The sequence below is a fragment of the Lepisosteus oculatus genome, chromosome 10 (genome assembly GCF_040954835.1).
Source record: "Lepisosteus oculatus isolate fLepOcu1 chromosome 10, fLepOcu1.hap2, whole genome shotgun sequence".
Lineage (NCBI taxonomy): Eukaryota > Metazoa > Chordata > Actinopteri > Semionotiformes > Lepisosteidae > Lepisosteus > Lepisosteus oculatus.
Genome location: NC_090705.1, coordinates 17,141,638 through 17,157,548, shown reverse-complemented (window position 1 = coordinate 17,157,548; position 15,911 = coordinate 17,141,638). Strand labels below are relative to the sequence as shown.

Sequence of the window (15,911 nt, the reverse complement as noted above, 5' to 3'; positions counted from 1 at the left end):
TTTAAAAATAAGTTTAAAGGGGAATTACTTTGTCGTGGGCCGTAACCTGATGGGGCATGACGTCAGCAGGGCGCCGCGTCTGTGCTCTGTTGTAGAAGAAAGCTGCCGAGTTTAAACCAGTTGCGACTCAGTGGTGTGGATGTGACTTTGGTACTTTTATATCGAACAACCAAATAAAGGTATAAATATTCATTTTTTGTTTTGTTAAACGTCATGTTGGTGTTATAAAGCGTATTATGACATAAGCTCTAGAATGAAATCAAAGTGACATGATACCGGTATTTCGATTAGTATGTAATTTTAGGATTTTTAATTTGAGTTTCTTGTTTTGGTAAATTATCTTGAATAGGCCCCTGTCTCACTTAACAGACGAGATTCTTTTCGATATTCAGTTGTCACTATTGAAAATGCATCAGTGGCGTATAAAGTGGCTAGTGATATTAGTTTCAAGGTTGTTGTTTTTTTTGCAACAGTACAACGGGAAATTTGAAGCCGGTGGTATCACATGGAAGAATTCAAAATATTGAATTTCGCGTGTTGTTAAGGGTGTCAGAATCAGAGCTTAGCAGCAGAGTAGTGCTGGGATTCATTGGGCCAGACACCACTGGATTCCCACCACAGGGGTGAGTGGGTGCCAACAGGGATTCCAGGTTGGCGTGAAACAAGACGCAGCTGGTGCCAGGGTTGTGTGAGATGAGCTCCACACTGCCTGGGCACGATGTCGAGGCTGATACAGGCGCTGAGTGAGCATTACACCGGACAAACAGCAGTTTACACATAGGGTTGTGGGAGTATGGAGCAATGTACCCAGCCATGCTGTTGGGGTTGAAACACTGGCTTCTTCCAAGAAACAGCTGGATGGAATCCTCTGATCCTTTTGCTATTAACTACAAAACGGCTGGATTGGGCTCCTCTGACCGGTATCCTTTCTTATGATCTCGCAAATTGGGTGACTGCAGAATGCTCTTGACTGGGAGGTGATACAGAGGCAGTAGCTGGTATGGGACTTGGAGCAATAGGCCCACAGTGCAGTGAGCAGCTGGTCTCTTTCTTTTCATTTGAATTTGTCAAAGAAAGTAGTGGAATATGTTCTTTTTGTGCACTTTTGGTTGTTTTTATCGTAGAATGTAGTGTGTCACTTTATATTTTATAGGTGGGAAGATGGATTCAGCTGGAGATCTTCATCAGGGTGTATCCAATGGCACTAACACATTAAACATACATGTTGAGGTTCATATGAAATCTTCCAGGTAAGAAAGTAGGAAGGAACCAAAAGAACATTAGGAGAAATACTGAGGCTACTGATTCTTTTGTATCCATTTAATTTTACGTATAAAAAACATTTCAAAGTATAGTGCTTCTGAAAATGTGGGCCATTTTGGTATGCACATTTTATATTGATTTCCCAGTAGTTCTTGCTTGAGTTATGTCATTGAATGCTCTGAGTTTTTATTTTAAAAATGTTATCCGGTTCCCTTTCAATGAAGTATCAGGACAGCTTTTTTTGTTAATTCCTACAAAATAAAGGTGAAAAAGACCCTTAAACAGTAAATTATACATAGTAAGGGGAAGAGCTGGGCAATTTCAATTGAGTCGAATTAAATCTCTTGATGTTTTTTTTTATTTTACTGTAAATACAGTACAGTATTAACACAAAAGCTTTTTCCTTGGTGAGGAAATTTCACTTAACAATCATTATGGCTTCATGGGGGCAACACACTTGTAGGAGAAAGGCATTTAAATTAATCTTAGCAGTATGCCTGGTGATTTATAAAAAGTTGTTCTTTTAGATACCTGGATTGATTTTTAAAAGCTTATCCCTCCATCCCAGCTGAGCTTTTCCTCTTTTATCTTACATTTGTTTTTGCATTCTCTACTGGTCCACTGAAAACTGGTCCACCTGTCATCTTCCAGGTCTTGATTTTTTTTCCCAGTCTTGAATTTTGGCTTAATCTTTTGACATGTCCTTTGCCACTTTTATTTGATTACTACTGTTCCATACAAATTGCTCAAATGTTTACCAACATACCAATATGTCACACATGTACAATATCTCTAATTTAATATTTCAGAAGACTTAAAAAAAAAACCTACGTTATGAAAGTTTAGGAGTACCAAACAATTTTGTATCCTATTCTAGCAATAATAATGGTATAGAGGTATGTAATTTCTGGTATGTAGATACAAATTTATTAGTTAAGAACTAACACTGTGAACAGAGTACTTAACCTACACACTTATTATATGAAGGTGTTGTGGAAAGATTTTTCCAGAAATTATATGATGTAAGAGTATCATGGCCTTAAAGGTCATTTAAAAAAATTACCAAACCTGGTAATGAAAAGTAATTTGTATTACTGTAAAAAGTCTGTAGCTGTGAGAAGTACAATGTGATTATATATAGCACAACTATATCAAAAATATCTCTTTATATTTGTATAGATATACCGTAGATATTCTAATAGTTTATGTCAAGTACAATTATTTTGAAAGTTTGAATATATTGAACGGTGCTAACAGAAATGAAATGAATGTTGTGTGTCTTGTGTTTCTTCAGTACAGCAAAGAAGGAGACAGTGAAGCTGCACGTCTTAGACTTGCTGAAGAGACACCGGATGGTGTTTGGAGATTTTAAATGGACCGAATTTGATGATGAGTTTCTGGTCAACAACGTTGAATCAGTTGCCATTGTTGATGCTGACTTTATGCAAGTAAATAAGCTCATTTTCTTATCAAATGTGTTTCAGGTATTTCTTCAATGTGTTGTATTTAATTTAAATCCACCCTAATGTACATGGTTGCTTTAGTGATGCTTTCACACCAGTGTTGCAAACAGTGAATGTTCAAAGAGGATTAATGCGTGTCTTCTCTTATGTTTGGGGGAAGATTCTTTCTTAGACTTGTTCAGTCACAATCCCACAGATTGTAGCTTCGCACCCTTGACTCACCCAAGTGTCTGTACCTGTGGCTCTTTTCACACTGAGCATGATTACTGTACGCATCATCAGTGGGGTAAAACTAACCACACCCACTAACCCAGCTTACATTCCCTATTAGTGGGTAAACAGTCTTGATGAATCCTGTATCACGATGAAAAGGAAGAGTCATCTGGACTGAAGGATCAAAACGCAAGAAAACACGAAAAGCAGGGGAAAAAAACCACAACTTCAAAATTTCAACAAGAAAACTGGGCCTCTTTAAAACCTTACACAATGTACTTTATGGAAAACGCATATAATCAGTACCTATTTATAATAACGATAGATTATTAAACACAAGATAACTGAATTAATATATGCATTTCCCTTTGTGAGTGTTTCAGTCTCAGACACCACAGTTATAATAACAATGTTATAATAATGTATTTATATGGAAATGTTATATGATGTCGTTTTCTGGGTATACTGTGTGGCATTTAAAATGCAGCAAATGCAATAATTTGTTTCAAATACTGCATGGTCACAAGGTGGCAGTATAGAGCTAATCTAATGTCCTGGTTCAGCAAGTGTTTTAACATTGAGGAACCTGCATGTTTTTTTATATATTTTCTTTAATTTCATCAAGAATGTATACGTATAAAGCACTTATTTATATGCAGGCATTTGTTTACTTTGTCTTATAAGGGAACTGATATATGAACCCTAGAGACCTCATGGATTTTTTTAAAGTGAAAACATGCTCTTTCCAAAAATGTGAAAATGTTTTCTTTCCATTCCCTTCCAGCCCGTTGACCTCAGCAACAGCTGTCTTTCCATCCATGTTTTCACGCTGAATTATGAGGGACCCATGACGGAGAACCTTGACGAAGAAGACAACCTCGTCGCAGCCAATCAGTGGCTTTTGCCTGCTGGTAGATTGAATTCGTCTAATACGTGTTTGAGAAGTACTTTTAAAGCCACATGGTGTAGGAGTAATGTTTTTAAATCTGCAGATGTTTAGAATGTACTTTTCAAAGGGAGGGAAGATACAGCAGCTTATGTGTTAATGTATCCCTATAGCCGTTTGTTGTACGTTTGTATCTTTCCACTAACTGTTCTATTGAGTCCATACCTGAAGACCTAAGTGGGTGTGAGATCTGTAGCCTGGTGCTGCTAGATGATATTTTGCAGAGCTGCTTCTTTCTCCTTTTTCTCTGTGTAGGTCTTGTGTGCAAGTTTGAAGTAGCTGTGGGGCATAGTGTTTTTGTAGTGTTTTTTTCTTACTCACAACTTTGTTTTTAGTGTTTATTTCAGTGTAAATATATTGAATCAAACTGATTTGTAAAGGTAAAGGCCATGATAATACAAATACCATATGATAAGATCAACAAATTTACTTTGGGTGTAGTACTTAAGCACAGCTTAAAATCAACAATTGTTCGTTAGTCCGTTGTGTGCGATATCGGTTGCATTGCTTTCTCTGAAAAGCACTGGGCTGCCCTTACAATGTGTGGGAAGGGTCTGAATAGTAAATTGTGTAGCAATGTGTGATGTCCATTTGGAATATTATATAATATGGGTGTATCACAGAAAGAACAGGAAAGAGTTCGGGGGGAAAGGGTATAGAGAAGGACCTGTATTTTGTAAATGAAATTATGGAAATGAAATTAAAGAAGAGACACCATGGACACCGGCCCTTTCATCTGTCAGAGTACCAGTAGCCCACTGTGAGTGCGCGTCAGCGAGACTATGCGCTGAAGCAGAGGTGCAGGGGGGCGAGTCCCATAGGCGTATGCAACAGTTCACTTCCGAACACCACTTTCCACTGACCCCGGTGTCCCAGCACTGAGCCAAGGCACAGCTGCTCAGTCTTTTGGATTGCATCTGTAGCAATGGCAGTGTAGGTGAAGGGAGAAGAGAAGGATATTCCTTGACATAGTAAGGAAGTGTACTGCCTGATGTCTGGGAAGAAAGTGTCGTACAGGGATTGGATGCATAAAATAGCTTTTCCAGTCATACAGATTGAGCTGAGAACAATATTAAGGGTGAGTCAAGTATAATTTTGGGGATGTTTGAAATGTGAGAAGAGGCAATACCTTCTAAAAGTAACCTAGCATTACATTTTTTACAAACATAAATTAGTAATGGCATATAAGCATTTCAATAAATAGCTAACGCATGGAAAAATAAATCCTGAAGTCACTTGATTATAGTTGTGATACGTAATGTTTTAGTGGGGAAGACACAGTCAGTAATGCAGTATTTGGTGTTCCTTAATGGATGGGTCATCCCAAGAACATAAGGGCGTGCCTGCCAGAAGCCTAGTCTAATTCTGAGTCAGTCTTTGGTTTGAGTTGTATCTTTAATTTTCACTTATATATAGACGCATCTATATTCCATTTTTGTTTTGCACCACCAGTACATATTTTAAGGTAATATACAATTTACATTTTTGTTTATAAATTAAAACATTGTATTTATAAATACATGTGTGTAAAGAGAAATACCCTAAAGTCTCTAATACTTTTTTTTAATGCCTATGTCATAGAGGTCTGAAATAATTTAGCGCATGGAGTTCTAAATGGTAAGAAAACATAAATAAGTTTCTGTGTTTTCTGTGTTTTCAGAGGAATTTCATGGAATCTGGGAAAGTCTGATCTATGAGAATGGAATTAAATCACAAGTAAGGAAATCCATTGGCTTCTCATGACTTTTAAATATTAATACAGCTTTGAAGTGCAAAATAAAGAGGCTACTAAAAACTGCAATAGTTATTACTGTGGTATATGAGTGCAACCTATAATGAATTGCTTCTACAAAAAGAAATGTGGCCTTAAGGCCTGATTTTCGTAACAGTGGAAAACAAAGCACAAAGATTTAAGTCATTGCGCCCATTACTGCTCAAGACCAAGCACAGATGCTATGTGCAATGTGGGTGGTACTTGATTGACTTGTGAAATATGAATAATGTCAGGTTTAGGACATCAAAACCGGTGTCAGAGATTTTGGTGAACACTGTTAGCATTTGTAGAAAGTTTTGGTCTGGACTTGCTGGAAAGATGTAAACTATTTGAAAAATAAAGCTAAGCAGAATGAAGCTTTGGGGGTGAAACAGCCCGCTTACTTACTGCTTATGCCACGTTGTTTTTTAGCTCCTTGACTATGTTTCGACCACCATCTTTTTCTCGGACAAAAATGTGGACAGCAACCTGATAGCCTGGAACAGGGTTGTGTTGCTTCATGGTGAGGCCTGTGGCATTTCTTTCCTAATATTCGGAAGGGTTTGTGATCTGAAAAGCTATCAATTTTACCATGCAAATTATTGAACTGGATTGAGCTGAGAAAGAATTTAATTTTAAAAATCACCTTGAGTTCTTTTTATTTCCCTTAGGTCCCCCAGGAACCGGGAAGACCTCTTTGTGTAAGGCTTTGGCTCAAAAGCTTTCAATCAGACTCTCGAACAGGTGAGTCAACTGTGAGTATGAGGAGAAATGTGAATATGTTTATTGTACATATGAAATCAAATTAGAGTAACCCCAGGATATTGAAACATTAATTTGACATGCAGGCAGTTAATGCAGTTATATTAAAGTAACAACCCAAATGCACATCATTGAAACACCAATCTGTTTTTAGTGTTGGATTGATCTCATTTCAGAACGGTTTGCAATGTTATGGTTATTTAGTTTTTACAAGTACATTTAATTAAATTCTGGTCATTTTGGAGGCAAAACACCTCCTGAAGAGGACCAAATGTATCATAGGACATGATGTTATGACCTTTAACTCCGATAAATACAGTATACAGTGTACACATCTTGAGTAAAGGAAATTAGTGACAAGAAAATGAATAATGGATAACTTAACTATGTACTGTACATAACTAGAAGGACTGGAATAAGAGTTTTTTTTCCTCAGATGTTTACCTGACCACCAGTCACGTTGAATGATGCATTTTGTCCTTTCAGAACAAGCAAGTGTGTGTCCCCTCTGCAAAGAGAGGCACATGTTTGCACTGTTTGAAACATTTCAAAATGCCCACCAGAATGCAGTTAAATGACACGTTGAATCAGTTAGCAATTGTGTTCAGAACCAAAGTAAGGTACTGTTGCGAAGTGCGTGTGAGAGTGGAAAATTGCATTAGCATGCAAACTGCAAAGGAGCAAGAAGGAAGAAGAAAATAATTGGCTGTGGGGCCATCGTACATTGTGTGGAGGAAGGCAAGCGAGCAGGAATGTGAGGATAATAAGAGAAAAAAGAAAGGCTTCAAAGCAATGCTACACTTTCTGTCTCAAGTGTTCAGAAACCTAAGATTTCTGAAGCCCTAATTATCCTTAAACTAGTTTCACGTCCTCTCCCATAACAGATTATCTCTCAGTGATCAGCTGATTTCTTTCTAAATCTCTCCATTTACAGATTGTTGCTCTCCACCATTACCATTGAATTATCATAGAATTAGTCTCCAAGATTTCCATCTCTTTTGGATCCCCATTCTCACCTCCTCTACCTCTTTCCTTTGTTCCCCTTACGCACCCGTTTACCTCACATTCCTGCACTCCCCTCTGTTCGCACACACACTGGTAGGAGGCTCTGCAGCTAGAGCAGTTCATTTTCTCTTTAAGTTTTAGGTGTAGAATTAATTTTTAGGTGTCCCATTGTGCTGCTGTGTTTTAGTTAAATTTTCACTTTTTAATATTGTTTCAGGTACAAATATGGACAGTTTGTTGAGATAAACAGCCATAGTTTGTTCTCCAAATGGTTTTCCGAGGTAAGGTGGACACATTTTTATTTACCCAATGCAATTTAAAATAAAGTAAAATAGTCCCTGGAAAATGTACACATTTCTTATTTCTTATTGTTCAGTCTTCTTGGTAATGAATGAAGATGTTATTTCTTTAAAGAATTGTGCAGTTATGTAAAATAACTACTGTATGTACAGTATTCTGTTAAGCCATAATGGAAAAATAGCGTGCCTTAGATATATTCAACATGGAGAAATAACATCTTAAGTTTAAGAAATCCAAGTTAATTTTTGAGATGTTTTCAGAACTGTCTTAATGTACTCTGCATAAAATCCTGTTTCTTTCTGTGATTCTGTTTGGCTTTAGAGCGGAAAGCTTGTTGCCAAGATGTTCCAAGCGATTCAGCAGCTGATAAATGACCCTGATGCTCTTGTCTTTGTTCTCATTGATGAGGTAAGAAGAGTCATTCTCAATTACCGAAGCCTGTATTTTTCACTTTACCTTCTGGGGAAAAAATCAACACAGCTGGATAATGCCAGTAAAATGCAGAAAAGCCGAAGAGCCCACACACCACTTTGTTTTACGTTCTGCCGATGTTGACGTGACCAGCTGTTTGTGCATCTGGCAGGTTGAAAGCCTCACCGCGGCTCGCAGTGCCTCGCAGGCCGGCACCGAACCATCGGACGCCATTCGTGTGGTGAACTCTGTTCTGACCCAGCTCGACCAGATTAAACGGCAAGAGCTCTTCTTCCCTTTTCTCTCTTCCACTCCCTTTCCGCTGCCTGAAATTCAATTTCCAATAATCCAGGAGTTTTCAGAAATGTATTCCAGATTTAGAGATGGCTTGAAAGAGCTTGTACAAGTTGTATACGTGTAAAATGCAATTTTCTCTCAATTCTCTCAATTCAGGAGAACTAAAGTGCTATCCTAAAAACCCTAGACACCGCATTTATTAAGAGAAATAAATGACAAAACAGACAATTGAGACCTCCCACCATCTACAATTTTATAGCTCTTTAAAGAAAAGGAGGACAAACACTTCACCCATAAATGACTAAATGGAAATATGGATACAAAATGGGTTTACCAGCATTCTACTTTTCTGATCCCTCTCCCCTTTTCATCACCACCCTTACACCAATTCCATTGGCCTTTGCCTTGGTCGCCAGGCTGTTCCCTCAGACCAAGGGAGTGAATGGCAATTCAGTATCTGGGGTTGCTGTACTATAGTACAGAATTCTCAAGGAATTTAGCTCTTGTGTCAAACACCCTACTTTGGGAACAGCAAAATATGTTGTTTTCACAATAAAAGAGTGAATAATAACAAATTCAATAACAAGTATTAGCAAGAAGTATTAATGATCTTATGCAAGAAAAGTGTCCAGTGGTCGTGGGTAGTGTTAAACTTTCTTCGGTATAATGTTTTTGGCAATGCAGTTTATGCTAATCAATTTTATCCTGTGATTTTGTCTTTTTTTAGGTATCCAAATGTTGTAATACTGGCAACATCCAATGTAACTGAGAAAATAGACCTGGCTTTTGTGGACAGAGCAGATATAAAGCAATATATTGGTCCACCTTCTCCAGAAGCCATTTTCAACATCTACCTCTCCTGTCTAGATGAACTGATGAGGGTGAGTTCTTTATCCCTGTATCTTCACAAATCTGTCAAAGATTGGCCAAAAGGTTAGAATGCTGCCACTTTCCCCACAAGAAGAAGAAAAATCCTCTATTAAAAAGGTTTTGGCTTCCTCAGCTTGCATGCATAAATGTAGATAGTTTTACAGTACAGATAACACCAGTCTCACCAGTCTCTCAAAGTGGAACAGACTTCTTTCACTCATAAAAGTTTGAGTATTCAAGTGTTGAATAAAAATATCAATTTAAAAAAATGTCTGCATCATTTATAGTTCAACAAAATAGGACATCCTTAGAAGGGGTGAATACTTTTATAAGACATTATACATATTAGAATTAAAAGTTTTGCCTCTTGAAAGTGTTGCATTTGAGGAAACACAGGTCCTCATGAGTATTAGAAATATAATCATTATCTTGTTCACACCCCAGGCTTGCCGACCAGAACAACATCAGCAGCCCAAATCCCATTCAGGATATCTCTTTTCTCACGCATGGTGTATTGATATTCTTCCATTTGTTTCAGTGCCAAATAATTTGCCCCAAGGAACAGCTTCTTACCTATCGAGAACTTAAAATGCTTGGCTTCTTGGAGAACAGTGTGTCACAACTCAGTATGTTCCTCAGACGAATTGCATTGTAAGTATGTTCTCATGATTATTATAGTATAATACTGAAGACTTCATTTAGGATTTCAGAATTCTTGAACTGACTTTCAAGAATTCTAGAATAAACATGTCTTAGCTATATAATATGGATGTGTTTTTTGGTTTGACAAAAATGATGTATTGATCATTTGTTGATGATAAATTGACTATAATCATGAGGTTTTTTGTGCATGGCAGAGTTACCTAGACTCCAAACAGAGAAGCATTTTACAAGATATAATAAAAGCAAAAATGAGGAAATGTAACATCGATATCAACGCCTGGGGGTTAATGTCTCTTATGGGGGTAATGTCTGATATAGAAGGAGAAAGAATATCTGGAAAGGAGCCCAGTACTTTTGACAACACCTGTTCATCTTGCCTGTATGCAGATCCCATACGGGTGACCTTGGACTTCCCCAATACCATCATCCTTGACAACAGGAGATAGCCATGAATGAATAAGTGCCGATAAGACAATTTTCCATTCCTCTTTGTGTGATAGTTAACAGGACTTCTTTGATCGTTTCAGAAAGAGTAAAGGCCTGAGTGGAAGAGTGCTGCGAAAATTACCGTTTTTGGCTCATGCACTGTATGTTAAGGTAATGTCCTTTTTATTTTAAAAATGCCATTTAAGGTCATTTTAGGTTAGAAAATTATTTGCATGGGAAATGTAGTGAAAGCAATGTACATTTTGGTCTTCATTATTAATTTAATACATCTTTATTTTTCACTTGCTAATTTTTCTTTACGGATTCAAATTAAAGTAATGAATTAATCATCTAGCCAGTAAGTGAGTAAAACATGATCTTAGAAGGTAAGCATGACAGTGTTCTGAAAAGTCTAAGTGAAAGGATCTACAGTTATTGGTGCGAGAGTTGTTCATTTCTATAGAACAAGGAATGCAGATTACAGTGTACAGCAATAAAATCTCCCAGTGGGCACTGTCCCCAGACTTCAATAGTACTGAGTGTACTGGCACACCTGGATGGCCCTTGCATCAAGCAGCTGGGTGCTACACATTGGTAGTGGTGGAGGGGAGTCCTCATAGCCTGTAAAGTGCTTTCAGTGTCCATAAAAGCGCTATATAAGTGTACATGTTGCAAAAACCTTTTCTCTGTAACATAACACTTTTGATCAACTTATTCATCTTTCCTGCATTTCTCTTTTCTGAAAACAAACATACAGTTTTCAGTACTGTAAGGTTGTAAGAGCGAATAAAGTAGAGAAAGGAATGTCGAAGCCTCGCAAAATCTTATTCTTTTCCCTTTAAATTATTTTTTTCCAACATGTAATCAGAAGCTGCTGTTGAGCTCTGTTGTGCTGTTCATCTTGTCTTTTCAAGAAGGATTGGCAGCGCTGCAGGTTTTTCAGTGATTGTGCTGTTTTACATTTACAGACGCCAACCGTCACGTTGGAGCGGTTTCTCGAAGCTCTGGCTCTGGCAGTAGACAAACAGTTTGAGGAGAGAACCAAACTGACAAACAGTGTATGAGAAACACCATCCGCCTTCATGTCCAGTTTTGTGCAATTCAATTAAGGGAAAAAGATTTATATGTTCTTTCATTTGATGATGTTTTTGTTTTGTCCTGTACATAACCTTTTTAACATTGTTCTGGAATGTACAAATCCTATAGCACCAGCTGTCTCTTTCCTTTGTCTCTGTATTCTGTAGTTTATTCTGTAATTTGAATCTACAAAGTAGGTCTCTATGCATTTTTATGTTTTTCAGTTATTGTTTAAGGATGTTTGAAACCATGCTTTGTTTTCATCATCAGATAATACTGAAACCCACTTCACGTTATTCAGCATACTTTTCAGTTTTTGGAAAACCTGCAGTGTATGATCTTTTAATACATGTGAAAAACCCTTTGTATGGAGATTGGTGTGCAAAGGCCTATTTATTATTGACCAGGACTTTGGTGCATTTGCATTAATTATCTTTGGCTATTATAGTTTTTAATCTGCATTCAATGAAATGTATATGGCCTACATGGCTGTCTTTTAAAGAACAGATTAGCTCTGCAGCTCTGATGACAAGCTCTTGTCTTTGAGGGAAGTTCATTGCTCTGGTTTTTTATTTCGCTTGAGCTACCAGCTGATTCATTTATCCGAAATTAAATTAAGCACTATTTCCATGTTTTAACCAGAAAAGGGATGACGGGAGACCTGTGAAAAGTATGGAAATTCACCCCCTCTGAAATTAGTTATTAGGACATTAAAAAAGCCTTAACCAATTTAAAGAATTACTATTCAAGGCTGCTATGAAGCTTTTCTTAAATTTCCAGAATGAAACATGCAGGAATCCCTCATCAGATATAATACTTAAATAGTCCTGGAAACACCTGTAAAGTGTTAAACACCAGTATAGTGTCATCTCCTCTGGGTCAGGACTGCTCCTTTCTTTCGTGGCAGCCAAGAGCTTTTTCACTCTGGAGAAGTTTCTTCAGCTGTTGACGTAAGAAATGTCTTAAGTTATTGAGCTACTGTGGAGTTATGAGGGATCTGGACTCACAATTGGAAGGTTGTGGGTTTGAATCTTGTGTGTGAAACTGCTGTTGGACGCTTCACCAAGGTACTTCACTCACAAGCCACTGCAACGGTATTAAAAAGATAAATAACCACAGACTTTGGGAATGCCCTGTAAGTGGCATCATTCACATTTTCACTGTGCAAATACACCACAGAACAATAAGCAATAGAAACGTCAGTGTTAAGAGAGCTGGATTGTTCTGTAATGTGCTAGCTCTGACAATAAAACTAATGTTAATAAAGCACTGGTATGTTGTTCTTTTTTTTGATGCACAGATATTTATCAAAAACTACAATATGAAAAGTACCCTGGAATTATTCTGAAAGTAAACACAAGGTCTGTTTGAAACTTATTAGAGCAGATGTGACCAGGTGTGTTGACAAAGTCAAATCTTCTCATTTTTTGCATTCTTCCAAGAAAACCCTGAGCCTAAATATTACATCCAGTGAAGAAGGTAGTACTTTATTATCTAGTAAAAGAAAGACAACGCATTGTTTATATGGCGAATATCAGGATTTTTTCCTGTATCATAATTCAGGTTTCTTTGAAATTTTAATATATTTAACATTTACTCTTTAGAACTGTAGAACTCATTAAGTATTGCGAATTTTGATTTAAATACAATAAAGGGGTTAAAATACACTTACCTTAAAATGTGGAACCTACTGGTGAATTAAATTGCCTTGTGTTCACAAAGAAGAGATGGTTGGGATTTGCAGTAATCTTAAAAAATGTCACATCAGAGAATCGGACACTAAGGACTCTAATCTTGCTGTAATGTAACGACAGGGAAAATAGTACTGTAATTGAAAAATGCTTCTGTAATAATGATTTTGTTTTTCAGTCCCAAGGATTGCAAGCCACTTTTCATATTCTAGGTCAAGTGCTTTCAATCCTGATCTGTGGGACCGCTGCAGCAGCTGTTTTTTTTTTTCCAGTTGAGCTTATTACTTAATTGAATCCTTAAATTAACTGGAATTTTGCTGGTGGAAAAAGCATTTGTTTCTGTAGCAGGCATCTAACAAGACATTCAGTTCCCTGACAGTGCTGTGAGCTCTACTTGCTATGGGCAAACCATTCTAGAAAAAGGTTGCTGGGGATGATCTTCTATTATGTGATAAGGTGCCATAAACTGGCAATGTTGACTAAATCAAATGGTATCGAAAAAGTGAGTAAGGGCATGGTAGAATTGTCACAGTGCAGCACTGTACTGGTAAAGCTCTGATCCATGGTTGTCCCATGAAATCCTGAGAAAAGAGCTTTTACCTTCCTGCATGGTAATGCCCTCGCACATCCCAGTACAGGACAAAGGACAACACTCAGACATTCCTATTGCACCTGTGAGCCTCTAAGTTCTGCAATGATTGATAGAGGAACAGCTACGACAAGCAGCTTTGGACTTCTTCAGAATAAAGACATGACTTATTAGCATTTTCCTTCCATCTGTTAGCTGATGTACAGATGTCATGTCTACGAATGGGTGTGTATTCCAATATAAATAATGTTTTGGCTCTGGTTATTGACAGTAGTTGATAGTACACTAAAGCTATTGCAATTACTGCAGTACGTTGGTACTCAAATATCATTTGGCATGAGATCACATTCTCCAGATTAGACAATTTTAACAAACAATTGTTAATTAAATGTAGTTGTGACAGTAATGTGTATATATTTTTTTTCATTTTCATTCACATACGTAATAATTTGTTAGTGGCACATATTAGATAATTCAAGAAGATCCATTTTGAGACATTACATAATATTTTTTAATTTAAAAGTTGTATTATCCTAACTGTGCACCAGGCATGCTACTGCATTTGTGACAGCAGTATTTCAAAGGCCTTGTCTAATGTCCTGTTCCACAGATTTTCTTCTTTGCTCAAGTATCAGCCACTGTTGGAGCTTAACCTCTACTAAAATACTTAACTTATGGGTAGATGTGATCCTTGTACAGTCTCTGTACTAGTATTTGCTTTCTGAAAGATGTTTCCTTAAAATTTTAAATAACACACAATTTGATGCCTCTTAAATAGGAGCGTAGCCATATTAGCCATATACAATTTCTTCCACAATGAATTTGTCTTTTCAGATACCCAAGCTTGCTCTCCATGAGACACACAGGCAGGGAGAGAGAAGCTTGGGGTCAGAGCATGGGGTCAGAGCACAGGGTCAGCTATTTATACAGCACCCCTGGAGCAGGTGGGGTTAAGGGCCTTGCTCAGGGGCCCACCAGAGTAGGATTCCTCTGCCAGCCACGGGATTTGAACTGGCAACCTTCCAGCCACAGTGCCACCACTCTGCCCTAGTGCACCCTACTGAAAGTCACCTAAAAAGCTCATTCTTTCATGTCTCTGATAGTCCATTGTGTTTTAATTATTTTTCAGAATTGTCCTTTCAGTATTCAGGATTGTGCACATGTTTATTGTTCTTTGCTGACCTGAAGTTATTTTATTATTAATAGTGAGTGGCTAGTATTAATTGGAGTAAATAAGTGCTTCATTTTCATGGGCTATTTATTCACTGGAGAGAAAAACAAAAGATCTTTTATTACCGTTCAGTTAATTCTGTTTCCTGGACATTGCACTTTAACAGATATTGCTAGGCTTTTTAGCAGATATATCACCTGGAGTTCAGAGTTGGAGATCAAAGTCTCAAATTCAGCAGGCCAGTGTTGCCGTGCAATTTTGAGGTGCAGTAGTTGAGACAGGTTGGTTTGCAGATTTGGAAATTTTTCAGAATTGTAAAAGTGTGGTAAAGCAACAAAAGATATCAAAGCAGATAGGGATCCTGATATGCAATGTTTAGCATTTTATAGTTTCTTTTATTATATCCATAGGTCCTTTAAAGAAAGAATGGATAACCTTATGTTAGTAACACTTCTGTAGATAAAACAGATGAGCATCATCTGGTACAGAAGTCATTTGGAGATGAAGCACTTCTTATTTCCAAAGATCTGAAGGCATGCATTGCCTAATAAAGAAAGGCTGCTTTTTCTCTCATTTCTTCAGTTCTCCTTTCGTGTAATTTTATGTAAATATAAAACACATTTGAAAAACATATGGTTTATAGTAATGTGCTATTTTGTAATGGAAAAAAAGAATGTGTGGTGCTGCCAGTTTTTGTTTAACAAAATACTTTGTAGTTTTTTTAAGATCAGCATCTTATTAAAGTTCATAGCTGTAAGAAGGCAAGATCTTTTAAAACAAACACACGCTGTGCTTTAGTTTTATAAAAACACAGCAGGAGTTCCAATATATTGTAATGCTGTCTGACCTGGAAATAATTTATGGAGTTTAGGAGATTTTGCAATAGAATGTACCAGTACACCTTAGTATTAGACTTTCAGTTTTGTGTTTCTCTCATCACATCATCATCATCTTGTCTTTTTTTCTTGATTAGATCAAAAATCATCTTCATCATTTCATGACACATATAGT

General features: G+C 37.2%; 1 protein-coding gene across 2 annotated transcripts; it reads left to right on the top strand.

The window, feature by feature from the left end:
- Positions 1-104: 104 nt before the first annotated feature.
- trip13 (thyroid hormone receptor interactor 13) lies at positions 105-12,718 on the top strand. Of its 2 annotated transcripts, none has more exons than XM_006635894.3 (14): positions 105-179; positions 1,154-1,250; positions 2,558-2,711; positions 3,724-3,850; positions 5,546-5,601; positions 6,071-6,161; positions 6,310-6,382; positions 7,623-7,686; positions 8,027-8,113; positions 8,289-8,395; positions 9,141-9,294; positions 9,822-9,934; positions 10,474-10,543; positions 11,341-12,718. In XM_006635894.3, exons 2-14 carry the CDS (start codon positions 1,162-1,164, stop codon positions 11,434-11,436), a joined length of 1,281 nt encoding a protein of 426 aa, XP_006635957.2. In that variant the 5' UTR covers positions 105-179; positions 1,154-1,161; the 3' UTR covers positions 11,437-12,718. The 2 variants fall into 2 exon arrangements, with proteins under 2 accessions (XP_006635957.2, XP_015213173.2); XM_015357687.2 differs by having other exon boundaries at positions 124-179; positions 1,132-1,250.
- The last annotated feature ends 3,193 nt before the right edge of the window (positions 12,719-15,911 follow it).

Coding starts and splice junctions, on each gene's coding strand:
- trip13 (XM_006635894.3), top strand. CDS start 1,162: ATGGATTCAGCTGGAGATCTTCATCAGGGTGTATCCAATGGCACTAAC. Junction 3,851..5,545: donor TCAGTGGCTTTTGCCTGCTG/GTAGATTGAATT, acceptor CTGTGTTTTCAG/AGGAATTTCATGGAATCTGG. Junction 6,162..6,309: donor CAGGGTTGTGTTGCTTCATG/GTGAGGCCTGTG, acceptor TATTTCCCTTAG/GTCCCCCAGGAACCGGGAAG.